This window comes from Palaemon carinicauda, chromosome 20, assembly GCF_036898095.1.
Source record: "Palaemon carinicauda isolate YSFRI2023 chromosome 20, ASM3689809v2, whole genome shotgun sequence".
Taxonomy (NCBI): domain Eukaryota; kingdom Metazoa; phylum Arthropoda; class Malacostraca; order Decapoda; family Palaemonidae; genus Palaemon; species Palaemon carinicauda.
Genome location: NC_090744.1, coordinates 23,765,304 through 23,780,148, shown reverse-complemented (window position 1 = coordinate 23,780,148; position 14,845 = coordinate 23,765,304). Strand labels below are relative to the sequence as shown.

General features: G+C 50.4%; 1 protein-coding gene across 1 annotated transcript in view; it reads left to right on the top strand.

Moving 5' to 3' along the window:
* LOC137660210 (CLK4-associating serine/arginine rich protein-like) overlaps positions 1-14,845 on the top strand; it is a 77,774-nt gene that overhangs the window by 26,208 nt on the left and 36,721 nt on the right. The window contains 1 exon segment of the mRNA XM_068394924.1: positions 14,209-14,432. Within this exon segment, the coding sequence (XP_068251025.1) occupies positions 14,209-14,432 (224 nt within the window).

The following is a 14,845-nucleotide window of genomic DNA, read 5'->3' as shown; positions in this document are numbered from 1 at the left end:
CCCTGTGCGTTCTTGTGTCTCGTGATGCTTTCTCCTGCCTCATGGAGCATCCCCGCCGTTGTCCTGGGCCTATGGCTGGTAAATCGTGTGGAGAGTTCCTCTCGAAACCCGAAGTTGACCCGCACTCCTTGTGTTTCTCGTGCAGGGGCAGTGTTTGTTCCCCTTCCACCACGTGTCCGGAGTGCGAGTCCTGGAATGAGGTGCAGTGGGTGCGGTATAGCACCAAGAAGAATGCGGCGGCGAAGAAGTTGCCTAAGGAGCCAAGCGTTCCTTCCTCCCTTGCTTCGCCGGGCGTTCTTGGACCGAGCTTCCCTTCCACCCTCCCCTACCCTACCCAGAGTAGGGGATGAGGTAAGTCCGTTGCGGGGAAGAGGCCCGCGGCCCTTCCCCAAGAGTCTGAGCTTCAGGATAGTGGGGTTGTGGCGTCGTTCCAGGCAAGTGAGGGGCCTGAGGGAGGGGCGGGAGTGTGTACGGGAGACGGAGTCCTGGTGCAAGCAGGTCACGTCTCCTCTGATGACCCCATGTGTGGGAAATATGTACCTAATTCCTCTCTCTCTCTCTCTCTCTCTCTCTCCTCTCTCTCCTCTCTCTCTCTCTCTCTCTCTCTCTCATATTTTTGGTTTTAATTCACTGTTGAATCTTCAAATTTCTTTGGACAATATTAGAAAATCTTTGTATCATTACTCGATATTTTGATTATGCGAATATTAGTAACACATCGAAAGGAAATCATTTGATTTGCCACTCGCCTTCCACCAGAAATATAATGTCAACAGACTTATTTTTTCTTGAATTTATTGTTTGTAGTACTGTTCTCAGCTACTGATACAGACCACTAAAACACTTGATATTGTTACTCGGTGTTTCGATGATGGGAATACTGTAATAAGATTATTTGGTACCACGCCGAAAGGAAATAATTCTTTTTGCCAGCGCGCTTCCGCCAGAACATGATGTCACAAGGTACGTGACATAAACTACAAAGAATGACTTGCAAAATATGTGAATCCCTTTTCTTTTTTCTTGCAAGAAATTAAAGAAAATACTAATTGTTCCGTAACCGAAATACAAACCACGCTATTTACATTGGGTTTACCTTTTAGCGCAGCTGAAATGACGAGCCAATAGTTTTACCGAGGGTTAATTACCCCCGCGCTAGTTAAGGGGGGTAGGGGAAGGGTAGCTTGCTACCTCTCCCCCCCCCCACACACACGCACACCCACCGGTGACTTGCTTCACTTCACTTTTGGCTCAGCAGTGAACAGACGTGTCTGTTCATCGTCCTCGTTGACAGCCTTTAATCTTTTTTTCTGCTTTTTCTTTACTACAGCTTGTGTGTTTGTTTGAAGTTGGCTTACCGTTTATTACTATCTTTACTATGCGTACGTGCCCTGGTGTTGCCGGCTGCCCTTGTGGGACCTTTATGTCGGCCTTAGATACGGACCCTCACACCCTTTGTCCTCAGTGTCGAGGGCGACAGTGTGACCAGGAAAACGTGTAGTGAGTGTAGGGAGTGGTCTGCCTCCCAGTGGGAGAGGTTTGGCTGCCGGCGTAAGAAGAAGTCCAAGAGAGATTGTTCTCCTTTGGGGGTTGCCTTGAAGGAGGAAGGTTCTCGGGACTCTTCTTTCGCCGCCCAAACCTCCTCCGAAGCTCCCCCTCGTCCGGCTCCTAAGGAGAGTCGGCCGAGTGGTAGCACAGGCCCTAGTTCTGTTTCCCGACCTTAGGTGGGGGGAGAGGGCGTCGCCTCCTATAGCGGGGGCGGTTCCCCCTCCTCCTCCGGGGGAGGTTATTGATAACTCATTGTCTAATGATGATCTCTTACAGATTTGGGCTTCCCTGGGGCTTAAGGGCTTGCCCTCCAGGGTCGCCTTGATTGACCTTGTCTCGTTGGGGGCCGCCGTTAAGCAGTCGCCGGCGGTAGCAGAGGTAGACCCTCTGTCTATCGTCAAAGTCGTGGTGGCAGAGGCCTCCGGCGGGGTGGGGCAATTCTCTGCAGGTGCAGTTGAGGATGATGGTGCTGACGGCTCTCCTCCCCCTTCCGTACATCCTTCGAAGGGGGAAGTGAGTCCTACGGGCTCTTCTGCTGTTCAGCTTCCCTCTAAGGGAAGTGCCTTGACTGAGACTCCCCTTCGGAGGACTGATGGTCCTGATGATCTTCCCCGTGGCCGCCTCCGCCGTAAGGCTCACCGTCCGCTGCGTCGCAAGGGCCTCCCTTCCCCTTATAAGGGGGTTAAGAGGCGCCTTTTTGGATCTTCTTCCTCCGAAGGGGACTCTCCTTGTCGTACTCAGCCTACAGATCCTGCTCCTTTGGACCTCTCTGCAGACCGTTCTCCATCTCCTGCTAGATCTTCACCTTCTGGGGAACTCGTCACCTGACGGGCAACGGTCCCTTCTGGGTAAAGGGATTCTTCCCTTTCACGCGCAGTGCTAGCGCACAGGCGCTCTCCTGCTCGTCAGCGCTCTCCTGATCGTCAGCGCTCTCCTGCTCGTCAGCGCTCTCCTGCTCGTCAATGCTCTCCTGCTCGTCAGCGCTCACCTGTTCGCCGGCGCTCTCCTGATGTTCGCCCTCCTCGTCAGCGCTCTCCTGAGGACTTCCTACATCCTGTGGTTCCTGAAGAGCGCTTAGCGCGCCAGCATTCTTCTGCTCGCCCTTCTGCAGTGTTAGCGCACAGGCGCTCTCCTGCTCGTCAGCGCTCTTCTGAGCGTCAGCGCTCTTTTGAGGATCATCGCCCTCCTGCTCGCCAGCGCTCTCCTGTGGTCTCTGACCATCCTGCAGTCCCTGTTGGACACCCTGCGCGCCATCAGTCTCCTGAGCTCTCTCATCCTGTGTCTACGCAACAGCGTCCGCGTTCTCCAGCGCGTGTTTCAAAAGCACATGTTCGCCCACGCGCCTACGATCCTGTTCCTGTTCGTGAACGCGCCACGCCACCTGTTCCTTCACAGGATCTCACGCGTCGCCCTCCTTCTCACTAGCGTTCACAGACGATGCTAGTATCGCCTGTTCATCAGCGTTCTCCTATGCGTCAACGATCACCTGTTTATCGGCGATCTCCGGACCGCCCGCGTGATTTACAACCTGCGCACACGCGTTCTCCAACGCTTCGTCGACCAGAGGTTCTGAAAGGACATGGTTCGCCATCTACTAGCTCGCCATCGGGCGATCATTCACCTGCGCGCTATCGCTCGCCAACGTGTCACCATGCGACAACGCGCCATCGCCCACCTGCGCGTCAGCGCTCGCCAGCTCACCACCGATCGCCTGCTGATCTACACCGCCAGCGATCTTCCTTGCCCACTCGACAACGCGTTCCCTTGCCATCGCGCCAACGCATTCGTTCGCCGACTAGGACATGCGCTCGTTCACCTGTACACCCTCGTGCCCACTCGCCTGCGCGCCCGCGCGATCATTCACCTGCGCGACCGCTCGATCATCCACCTGCGCGCCCGCACGACCGTTCGCCCTCGCGCGACCATCGTTCGCGGCGAATTTCGCAGCCAGTGGTAGCAGCAGGAACGCGTGTTCCTAGACAGCGCTCGGGATCGCCTCCATCCAAACGCAGGATTGTAGTGCAGGACAAGGAAGACACTGCGGAGAGGTTAGTGCATCATTCTTCCCCACCTTCTTTTCAGGCAGGTACTGTGGTGTCCACTCCAAAGGATCGCCCGATCCCTTTCCCTCCAGCGAGGATTTCTGACTCTGTGTCCTTGGAGCAACAGACTTGGTTTGGTCCTCTGATGCGGGCGTTAGTGAGGGTTATGAAGCCAGCACTCGCCGATCAGACAAACCAACGGCTGTCTCTCCTACGCTGAAGAGAAAGAGAGTAGTGGACTTCGTGGTGACTTCCCCCAGGGCGAAGTTGGTTCCCAAGAGGTCTGTCGCGAAGCCCCCTTCTCCTGCTCGAGTGCTTTCTCCTTCTCCCGTGGACGAGGCTTTTCCGTCCTCGGGTGAGTCCAGTGAAGCGGTAGTCTTCCCCTCGGCACCAAGGGGGGAGACTTCGCTTCATGGAGGAGAATCGTCTCGTGAGGAAGGGGCTCCTCGAACCTCTTTGTTGGGATCCTGTATTCCTCCCAGGAGGGAATCCAAGGACTCCAAGACTGTCCCGAAATCATCTTCGAGGATTCGCCAGGAACCCGCGGCTCCCCGGGGGAACGTCCACGCTTCACCCCAGGAAGAGATTCCTGGGACAGGAGACTTGGCTGCCAGTCCGCAAGGAGGAGATCAGCAGGAATCCGAACATGCCTTCTGGCAGGTCCTGAGCCTGATAAGGCAACTTAACGGGCTTATGGACCCCGTGATCGCCCCCCGTGAAAGGAAAGACACTATCTTAGATGAAGTGTTTGACGTTCGGAAGGCCCCTGAGTCCAGTGCGGCTCTGCCCTGGTCTCGGGGTCTGAAGAGTGCCAGAGCTAGGGCCAACGCTCAGCTCGCGATTCTTGCCTCTGCCGGGAACAAGCTCATCCCTCCTCCTCGTCTTCAGCAGAGGAGGTATTTCGAGATCTTGGGTGAGTCCAGCCTCGCTCTTCCCCTCCATCACTCCGTGGAGGAGCTGGCGAAGGGAGTTCCCCTTGAGAAGCTCTCTGCCCGGCAGGTGTCGTTCTCGGCAGCAGAGATCCTTAGCCAAGAAAAGGTCGCTAAGTGTGCCATGCAGGCCACTTCGTGGCTGGACTTTTGGCTAGGAACTCTGGGCATCCTATTGCGCTCGGAGGATTTGTCCAAGGAGACCAATAGGAAGGCCCTGGAGACCTTCTTACTCTCGGGCACCCGCTCCATCGAGTTTTTGGCGCACCAGGTTACCACCCTGTGGGCCAACTCGGTGTTGAAGCGGCGCGATGCTGTAGCCGAGAGGTTCCATGCGAAGGTCCCCGCCGTGGATGTGTGTAGGCTCCGACATGCTTCCCTTCTGGGGGAGAACCTGTTTGAGCCTCAGGACATGGAGCGAACGGCTGAGAGGTAGAGGAAATCCAGCACGGACTCCCTCCTCCATAGGGCCCTTACAGCTCGGCCCTATAAGCCTCCAGCTCCGCAGCAGCAGCCTCGTAAGGCTCCAAAGCAGGCACCGGCAGTTAAGAAGGTGGTGTCTAAGCCCCAGCCCTTTCCAGCCAAGGTCAAGAGGGGCGGTAAGTCCTCCAGGGGAGGCAAGACTCCTAGGGGTGGCGGCCGCTTCCGCAAACCCTAGGGGTGGCAGTCCTCCTGCGTGTCCACCTGTGGGGGGATGCCTTCAGTGTTGCGTCCGCAGGTGGCAGCAACACGGGGCCGATGCTTGGACGGTCTCAGTGATCGGCCAAGGCTATCGCGTCCCGTTCACAACATCTCAACTTCCCCTGACAGCGAATCCAGTGTCGTTAAGCTCCTATGCCACGGGATCGGCAAAGGGGCTGGCCCTTCGGGCCGAAGTCGAGACCATGCTCGAGAAGGGTGCTCTCCAGGAGGTCGTCGACGTCTCCCCAGGCTTCTTCAGTCGACTCTTTCTTGTAAAGAAGGCGTCTGGAGGCTGGAGACCTGTCATCGACCTCTCAGCTCTGAACGGGTTTGTCAAGCAAACCCGGTTCAGCATGGAGACAGCAGACACGGTCAGACTTGCGGTGAGACCACAAGACTTCATGTGCACACTGGATCTAAAGGACGCGTACTTCCAGATCCCAATCCATCCGTCTTCCAGGAAGTACCCGAGATTCTGCCTAGACGACAAGATCTACCAGTTCAAGGTGCTGTGTTTCGGTCTCTCCACAGCTCCTCAGGTGTTCACCAGAGTGTTCACCCTGATTTCATCTAGGGCGCACAGGAACGGCATTCGTCTCCTTCGTTATCTGGACGATTGGCTAATCCTAGCAGACTCGGAGTCGACCCTTCTTCGGCACCGAGACAGGCTTCTGGATCTTTGCCAGGATCTGGGGATCGTGGTAAACCTTGAGAAGTCCTCTCTGCAGCCTTCCCAACGACTGGTTTATCTAGGCATGCTAATAGACACCAATCTCCACAAAGCCTTTCCATCAGACGACCGGATAGCAAGGCTGAGGAGGGTGGCGGAACCCTTCCTCAGGCGAGAAGAGCTCCCCGCCCAGTCGTGGTTGCGTCTCTTAGGTCACCTATCCTCCCTGGCTCGTCTGGTTCCAAACAGCCGCCTCAGGATGAGATCCCTTCAATGGCGGCTCAAGTCCCGGTGGAATCAAGGATCCGATTCTCCGGACATTCTGATCCCAATGGGGTCTCTGGAACAGACGGACTTGCGATGGTGGCTGGTCGACGAGAACCTGCGGAAGGGAGCGAGTCTTCTCGTCCTCCCCCCGGAATTGACTCTGTTTTCGGACGCGTCAAAAGAAGGGTGGGGGGCGCACGTTCTGAACCAGAGGGCCTCAGGCCTTTGGTCAGATTCAGAAAAGTGCCTACACATCAACCTGTTAGAATTGAAGGCCGTCTTTCTGGCTCTTCAGCAGTTCCAACGGTCCCTGGCGGGTCACTCCGTGGTGGTGATGAGCGACAACACCACTGTAGTTGCTTATATCAACAAGCAGGGAGGCACTTTTTCGCAGCAGCTATCCCATCTTGTAGTAGAGACTCTGAGGTGGACCGAAATCCACTCGATAACACTCTCAGCTCGCTTCATTCCTGGCAAGAGGAATGTGCTCCCCGACAGTCTGAGCAGGGCCTCGCAGATAGTGAGTACCGAGTGGTCTTTGGATCCTCAGATAGCCAACAAAGTCCTGACTTTGTGGGGTTCCCCGACTGTGGACTTGTTCGCGACAGCATTGAACTTCAAGCTGCCCCTGTACTGCTCCCCAGTCCCGGACCCCAAGGCACTCTGGCAAGATGCTTTCCAGCAACGGTGGGACAACATCGACGTGTACGCCTTCCCACCGTTCTGTCTGATGAGAAGGGTGCTCAACAGGACCAGACTATCGGTCAACTGTTCGATGACTCTGGTAGCTCCGCTATGGCATCACGCAGAATGGTTCCCGGACCTTCTGCAGCTCCTGACGGAGCTCCCGAGGGAGCTTCCTCCACGACACGAGCTTCTCAGACAACCCCACTCCGGCGTCCCTCACAGGGCCGTAGCCTCGCTTCGGCTTCACGCCTGGAGACTATCCAGCGTCTCCTCGCGGAGAGAGGCTTATCGCAACAGGTTGCGGAGAGAATGTCTCGGCACCTGCGAAGGTCCTCTGAGGGAGTCTACCAAGCAAAGTGGAGAGTCTTTTGTGGTTGGTGTCGTGGGAGGGGTATCTCTCCACTCGATGCTACTATTCCAGCAATAGAGGACTTCCTCGTTTATCTGCGGGAAGAAATGCGCCTTTCTGTCTCGGCAGTGAAAGGCTATTGCTCAGCCTGAAGCTTGGCCTTCAGACTGAAGGGCGTGGATATTTCTTCATCGCTAGAACTCTCTTTACTCATACGTAGCTATGAGCTTACCTGCCCCCAGTCAGAAGTGAGACCACCTCCTTGGAACGTGGTTCGAGTCCTCAGGTCTCTTAAGAGACCTCCCTTCGAACCATTACGCCAGGCCTCCGATCGCCACCTGTCTTGGAAGACGGCTTTCCTACTCGCTTTGGCTTCGGCCAAGCGAGTTATTGAACTTCATGGTCTCTCGTACGACATCGCCCATTCAAGGGGATGGGGGGAGGTAACGTTCAGGTTCGTCCCTGAGTTTGTTGCCAAGACTCAGAATCCTGGAGTGCCGGATCCTCGCTTCGACTCTTCCAGGATCGCGAGTCTCCGTTGTGTAACAAGCGACCCAGACCAGCTGCTACTATGTCCAGTGAGGTGTCTGAGGCACTACTTGAAGAGAACGGCTGCAGTCCGTCCTCAAGTGCGAGCTTTGTTTGTGAGCACAGGCAGGACTAAGAGGAGGGTCACCAGGAACACCATCTCAGCTTGGATTTGAAGGGTTATCCACCATGCCTTGAATCCAGACCCTCCTCCGTCACGTCGCCCTCGGGCACACGATGTCAGGGGTGTTGCTACGTCCCTGGCCTTCAAGAGAAACTCCTCTGTGACGCAGGTGCTTCAAGCTGGGGTTTGGAAGCGTCAGACGACCTTCACAGCCCACTACCTGCAGGACGTGACCCACAGGAGCCTTGATACGTTTTTTATCGGCCCTGTGGTGGCTGCACAACAGCTGGTCTAACCTCAGGCTCCTTTATGGACAAGTAGCAGTAGGTTGAGGGCGTTGTTACCCGGTTTTAGTCTGCGTGAATGAAAGAGTATGTCTGGCCCTTACTTCTTTCTTCATTCTCCCCTCTCTTGGGGAAGCAGCATCCTGGTCCTCGCATAGCTGACCTCGACCTCTGCAGGTAACCCATGCTTCCTTGTGCTCCTAGTATTAAGCTTAATACTGTTGCGTCCCCCATACCCTGACGAGGTGGTATTGGGAACGTCCTATCCTAGATTCCTATCTAAAGGTCTCAAGGTCAACTTCATAGGACGAGTCACACTCTCCTCCACACACTGCTTATGTAGGCCACTCGTTCCTAGCGATGCTAGGAACTTGTGAGGTACAGGGGCTCCTTTTCTCTAGTGCCACTCACTGAGGGATTGAGCCCCCAGGCAAGCCGAAGTCAGTAAGGCTGGGGACTTTCCACCCTTGCTAAGGGGTAAGTCACCCAATTTAAATAGCGTGGTTTGTATTTCGATTACGGAACAAATGACAAATTCGAAGATAATTTGTATTTTTCCTAACCATACAAACCTTAGCTATTTACACATATGTGCCCGCCATCCCTGACCCCCAAGTCAAGTCCTACCTCTAAGTGAAGTGAAGAAAGTCACTGGTGTGTGGGGGGGGGAGGGGTAGCAAGCTACCCTTCCCCTACCCCCCGCCAACTAGCACGGGGGTAATTAACCCTTGTTAAAACTCTTGGCTCGTCATTTCAGCTGCTCTAAAAGGTAAACCCAATGTAAATAGCTAAGGTTTGTATGGTTAGGAAAAATACAAATTATCTTTGAATTTGTCATCTTACCAAGCAAAAGTATTTGATTTTCATAATGAAAAAGGAAGTATATTATTTTTTTTTAGAAAATATTTGTCCCATGAGTGTACTTTTCTTTAGATAAATATCAATCAATTCCTGTATCAGAGATTAAATAAAACGAGCGTAGAGTCAAATTTATGCTACGTAGTACTCATAACAACCGATACAGACCCACAAAATACTTTGTAACATTACTTGATATTTCGATAATGGGAATACTAACACTAATCGTTAGCCTTTTGGAAGGAAATAACTTTATTGCCAGGTTGCTTTCTGCCGTATTATGATGTCACGAGACAGATGATATGAACTCGACAGATATTAAAACTTTTCTTGATGTACATTTTACTGAAAATGTATACTGTATATTATCAATAAAAAAAAATGATAATTTACCAAGATGAATTGGTTTATTTTTATACAAGAAAATATTTGTCCTATTAGCATACTATTTCCGACTTATGACGTCATCACCTCACCCTAAAAAAAAAATTGTCGTAAAGCCGAATCGTCATGTAGCATTTGTCATAAGTCTCGTATATATATACTGTACATACATTATATCTTTTATCATACTCATATTTTTTAATATTTATAACTTTCTCTACAGTTGCAGTTTTTTTGACATCGTATCCGGGGTTTTCCGCCATTTCCCCAGTGTGGGTGGCTGGCAGTTTCCCAGCAGGGTTACTCCTTTCCCGTTCGTGGGTTTGGTGGTGCTTCTGTTGGTTTATTCAGCACTTAAGTTAAAATTTATAACTGCTTATAATTCAACTTTTCAACTCTCATTTCCACTCCTATTGCCGGCGATGGGCAAATGCCTTCCTCTGCTGGCGGAGCGAGTCCTTAACTTTTAATTTGTCCGCTCCCTCGCGAGGAATTCTCTTCCAAAAAAGGTTGAGTTATTCCCTGAGTACAGTAGTTAATTTTTTTGCTGCAGAATTATGACTTGTAATCCATCACATCTTTTATTTTTTCTCAGATAGCAGCCAACATAAAAAGCAAGTCCGATGGATTCAGCCTCTCCAGTCAATGTCCTGGGCTACCTCACCTTACGAGGTAGCACTCATTGCTGACCTTCAACTTGAACAAGGCTTGTTTATGGGAACCTTCCCTTACGAGGGATAGTTAACCTTCCTCTTAGTTGGGCTTCTTTCCCTTCCGAGGGAGAGCTTCCCTTCTTCAGCCATTCAGCAACCTTACCCTCTTTCGGGAAGAATTGCTGACAGCTTGACAAAGATCAGCTTCTGCTCTCTCGTCGCCGAAGACTGTGCTTCTCTCCCTTGGGGCTGGGGGAAAGCAAAGTCCTAGGCTAGTTCCTCTTTCGGGAGGACTTCTCTCTTGTTCGTGAGAGAGATCGTTTAGAGACCAACACATGCCATATGCCTACGCTTTCTCCCATAGAACTGGGAGAAAACTTGTCCTAGGCGATGTCCTCCTTCGGAAGGACTTCTCTTTTGTTCGCAAGAGAGATGTCCTCCTTCAGAAGGACTTCTCTCTTGTTTGTGAGAGAGATGTCCTCCTTCAGAAGGAATTCTCTCTCGTTCGCGAGAGAGATTGTTCAGTGTCCAACATATGTTGTATGGCTAAGCTTTTTTCCCATAGGGCTGGGTGATAGCATGTTCTAGGTGATGTTCTCCTTCGGGAGAACTTTCCTTTTGTTCGCGAGAGAAAGCTTGTGTTCAACTTTTGTGGCAGAGCTGCTGGTTGTCGCAGGTGCTACAGCCTGTCGGTCAGACCTCGAGTCTGTATCCGACGCTGAGGAAGTTGCTGATCCACCAGGGGTAATGGCAGAGCACATTCCGAGGCAGGTTTCCCTTCGTGGGAACACGTCTCTCGTTCCCGAAAGAAGACCGCCACGGGTCATTGCGGTCCCTGTATGCTTACTGTTCTCCTCCAGGCACGGAGGTAGTACCTTGCCTTAGCGATGTTCTTCAGGAGAACAAACCTTCCCTTCGGGGGAGATAGCTCTCGAGTTGAAGCAGTCTCTCCCTCGGGCAGAGTCAGCTTTACGTTCCTCTCCGGAGGCTCGTAGGGTGGAAGAGTTTGTGACCTCTCCATTTTGGACGTTCTCCTCCTAGGGCTGTGAGGAGTCATCCCTTTGAACCTGCTGTTTCTCCTCACATTAACCCTTCAGGATCTCGTGACGATCATCCTTTGAGCTGTCGTGATCGGGAACCTATGGGAGTCCTTCAGGTCTCCGTCGCGCTGAAACTTCGGATTCCAGTTACGTTGAGCCTTCGGGCTCTTGTAACGATGGTTATGTTGAGCCTTCGGGCTCTTGTAACGATGGTTATGTTGAGCCTTCTGACTCTTGTGCCATCAGTCATGCTGAACCTTCGGGTTCTCGTGACAGGGAGATCTTGGTCTCCTGTTATGTTATTCCTTCGGGGTCTCGTAACCCTGGTTACATTGAGCCCCCAGGCTCTCATGTCTCTCGTCACGTTGATGCTTCGGGTTCTCATGACGGGGAAACCTTGGTTTCCTGTTTTGTTGATCCTTTGGGCTATCGCAACCCTGGTTACGCTGAGCCCTCGGGCTCTTGTGCCTCTTGTCACGTTGATCCTTCGGGCTCGTGACAGGGAAACCTTGGTTTGCCGTTGCCCTAACCCTTGGGTCTCTCAACACTGGTTCGTTGAGCCCTCGGTCTCTCGTGGCAGAGAAACCTCGGTTTCCTGTTGCCCTGATCTTTCGGGGTTAGGAAATCCCGGTTACGGTAAGCCTGTGATCTCTCGTGCCGGACGCTACGCTGAACCTTCGGGTTCTCGTAACTGGGAGTCTTCTCCTCCTCGTCATGCAAATCCTTTGGGTTTGCGCGGTCGCGCTGAACCTGTCGGTTCTCATGACCCTCGTCGTGCTGAGTTCTACTCTCATGACAGTCCTCGGACTCATGTCACGTTGAGCCCTTAGGCTCTTGTGGCAGGGAATCTTCGGTTTCCCGTTGCGTTGACCCTTCAGGATCTCGCAACCTTGGTTACGCTGAGTCCTCTGGCTCTCGTGCCTATTGTCTCGTTGAGCCCTCTGGTTCTCGTACCTCTCATCACGTTGAGTCCTCAGGCTCTCGTAGCAGGGAAACCTCAGTTTCCCGTTGCGCTGACCCTTCGGGATCTCGCTACACTGGTTACACTGAGCCTCTGGGCTCTCCTTCCGAAGACCCAATCCAACTGGAGTTTTGCCCTGTGAGGAGTCTGTGGCGTTACCTTAAGAGAGCGACAGCAGCTCGCGCCCGTGTGTCAACTCTGTTGACCAGCACGTGGAAGGTCAAGAGGAGAGTCACAAAGATTTCCTTTCCCCCCTGGATTGGAAGGCAATTGAGTTTTCTCTCAATCCAGACCCTCCTCCATCCTATGACTCAGAGCTCATGACGTCGGTGGCATTACTACGTCCCTGGCGTTCAAGAAACTGCAAGTGTGCGTGTGGAAGCGTCAATCGACCTTCACTGCCCACTACCTGCAAGGACGTAACACACAGGAACATGGAGACCTTTTCCATTGGTCCTGTGGTTGTCGCACAACAAATGGACTAAACACTTCAAGCTCCTTGATGGACAAGTAGTAGAGGGTTGAGGGCTGATGTGACGCAGGTTAATCTGGGGTGAAGGAGTAAGAATGACTGGTTCCTTTCTTCCTTTCACCTTCTCCCCTCTGGGGAAAACAGCTCCGCAAGCCTCAGCATAGCTGACATCACCTCGCTGCAGGTAAGACTCATTTCCCTTGTAGCTCCGAAGTACAGAATAATACTTTGTTACATCCCCAGTACCTCGTTGAGGGAGGGTATTGGGTAATTCTTAAGAACTTTAGGTCTTGTACTCGAGTTCTTATGTTAAAGACGATCCACACTGCTAGTTTCACTCACACACAAGTTTCTGCAGGCTGCTATTAGTGCATTACCTCATATCGGCATTTTAATTTAGCGAGGGTAGGGTTCTTTCTACAATCGATCACAGATCGAAATAGAGAGAACCCTGGGTCATGACCAGGGCCCGTTGGTGAGGACTTCCTCCCTCTTAAGAGTAATTCACCCTTATCAATAGCGGAGGGTTTGTATTTGCACCAGAACAAATAACAAATTTGGAAGTAATTTGTATTTTACCTAGCATACAAACCTGAAGCTATTTACACAAATTGGCCCTCCACCCTGTCCCCCGAGAAGTCCTGCCTTAAAGCAAAGTGGTTACTCAGCCGAGAGGTGTGAGTGAGCTGGGTAGCCAGTCTACCCCACCCCTACCCGCTAATTAGCGGAATGGGTAGTCATCCCTCACTAAAAATGATCATGGCTCGTCTTTCAGCTACTATGAAAGTAATATCCCTATAAATAGCTTCAGGTTTGTATGCTAGGAAAAATACAAATTACTTTCAAAATTATTATATTTTTTCTCACTCTTGAATTTGAAATATAGATGTTTTTATTCATAAAGTTTTGGGATTTACACCAAATTAGAAAATTGATGAATTGAATTAGGAGGATTTCCAAATTGATTTCCTTTTGATCTCTCAATCAATATAAGAGAGAAAAGTTCATATTTGTCATTTCTTAACACATTCTTTATACATGTGTGTTGGAAGGGTTCTAATGAATTATTTTATATTTTGTGGTTTTGCATCAATAGTTACTCACATTTTAGATCTTATTCTTTTGTCATTTAGCTGTATTCAAAGGAAATATGGATGAGATGATTACAAACACATCAAACTTGTATTCTCATATGTTTCGTAAAAAGCAAACAAACTTGTATGATCTTAGTTTGAGAGGCTTATGGGTTTTGACCAAGTCATACAGTACTCATTATGTGTTTTAGCTAACAAATGGGAAATATTTAAAAAGATGTTGAAATTAAAGGAAAAATATCTGTAGAAGTTTTAAATGTCTGTAGAATTCTATAATGGTCACTAAAGCAGTGTTAATGACTTAATCATATTTATGCTGTATTTTCTGAGAAAAAATGTAATGCAAATAGCAGATCTGTAATTGCTCAGCTGTCAGGAATTTCTACTGTTCATCTAAGGTGCAAATACTCCTTTGTTGATCAAGTTGTTTAATTCATTACATAGTTTTAGTGTATGTTGGTTTATATTTATTTCACTTAGTTATCAAATCGTAATGTATTGGTTTTTCCTTTGATTTGGATGTATCAAATCGTAATGTGTTGGTTTCTCCTTTGATTTGGATGAATTTTTATACTGTTATACCATTTGACAGTTACCGTTAAAAAGAGTTGTGATTAATTTACTATTCCTATGACAGGGCAATAACAGTACTGCTGTAACTACAGCACCTCGTATTGGTCTCAGGGTCTCTCCAGACCCCCCTGTGAAACTGCCTTCTCCGCCATGCCGTCGTTATTATGGACGACGTGGTACAGAGAGCCACTCAGAAACTGCCTCTGAATCAGAGACAGAAGACTCTAAAGCTTCAAGTACAAATGCAACACAACCACAAAACAGTGCCGGTGTCAAATCTAACAATATGTGAGTTTTTTTTTGCACATTTTACAGTATTTGATTTTACAGTGATGCATATATTTATTTAGTTTCATGAGACAAGCAAGTCAAATTTCCACAGGATTTGTGGAATTAAAAATTATGGGAAGACAATGTTGAAGTGGGACAGCTAAGCTGGGAGGGACTATAATATAAATGAAAAGTAAGACACATATTGCAATGCAGTTTCTGGCAAAGGGAAACCAACTAATTTTAAGTGTTATTTGTATTCCATAAAAAATACTCCCTACATTTTGCCTTGTACAGTACACTATGGAATGCAGTGAAGGTACTTTGCAGAGTACAGTTGGTTCCATCTGTCGTACTCTGTCCGTTTTATTTAGTCTTTTGTTACCTTGCTGACTAATTCTTTCAAATTACGTCTTGCAGCAGTTGTTGCT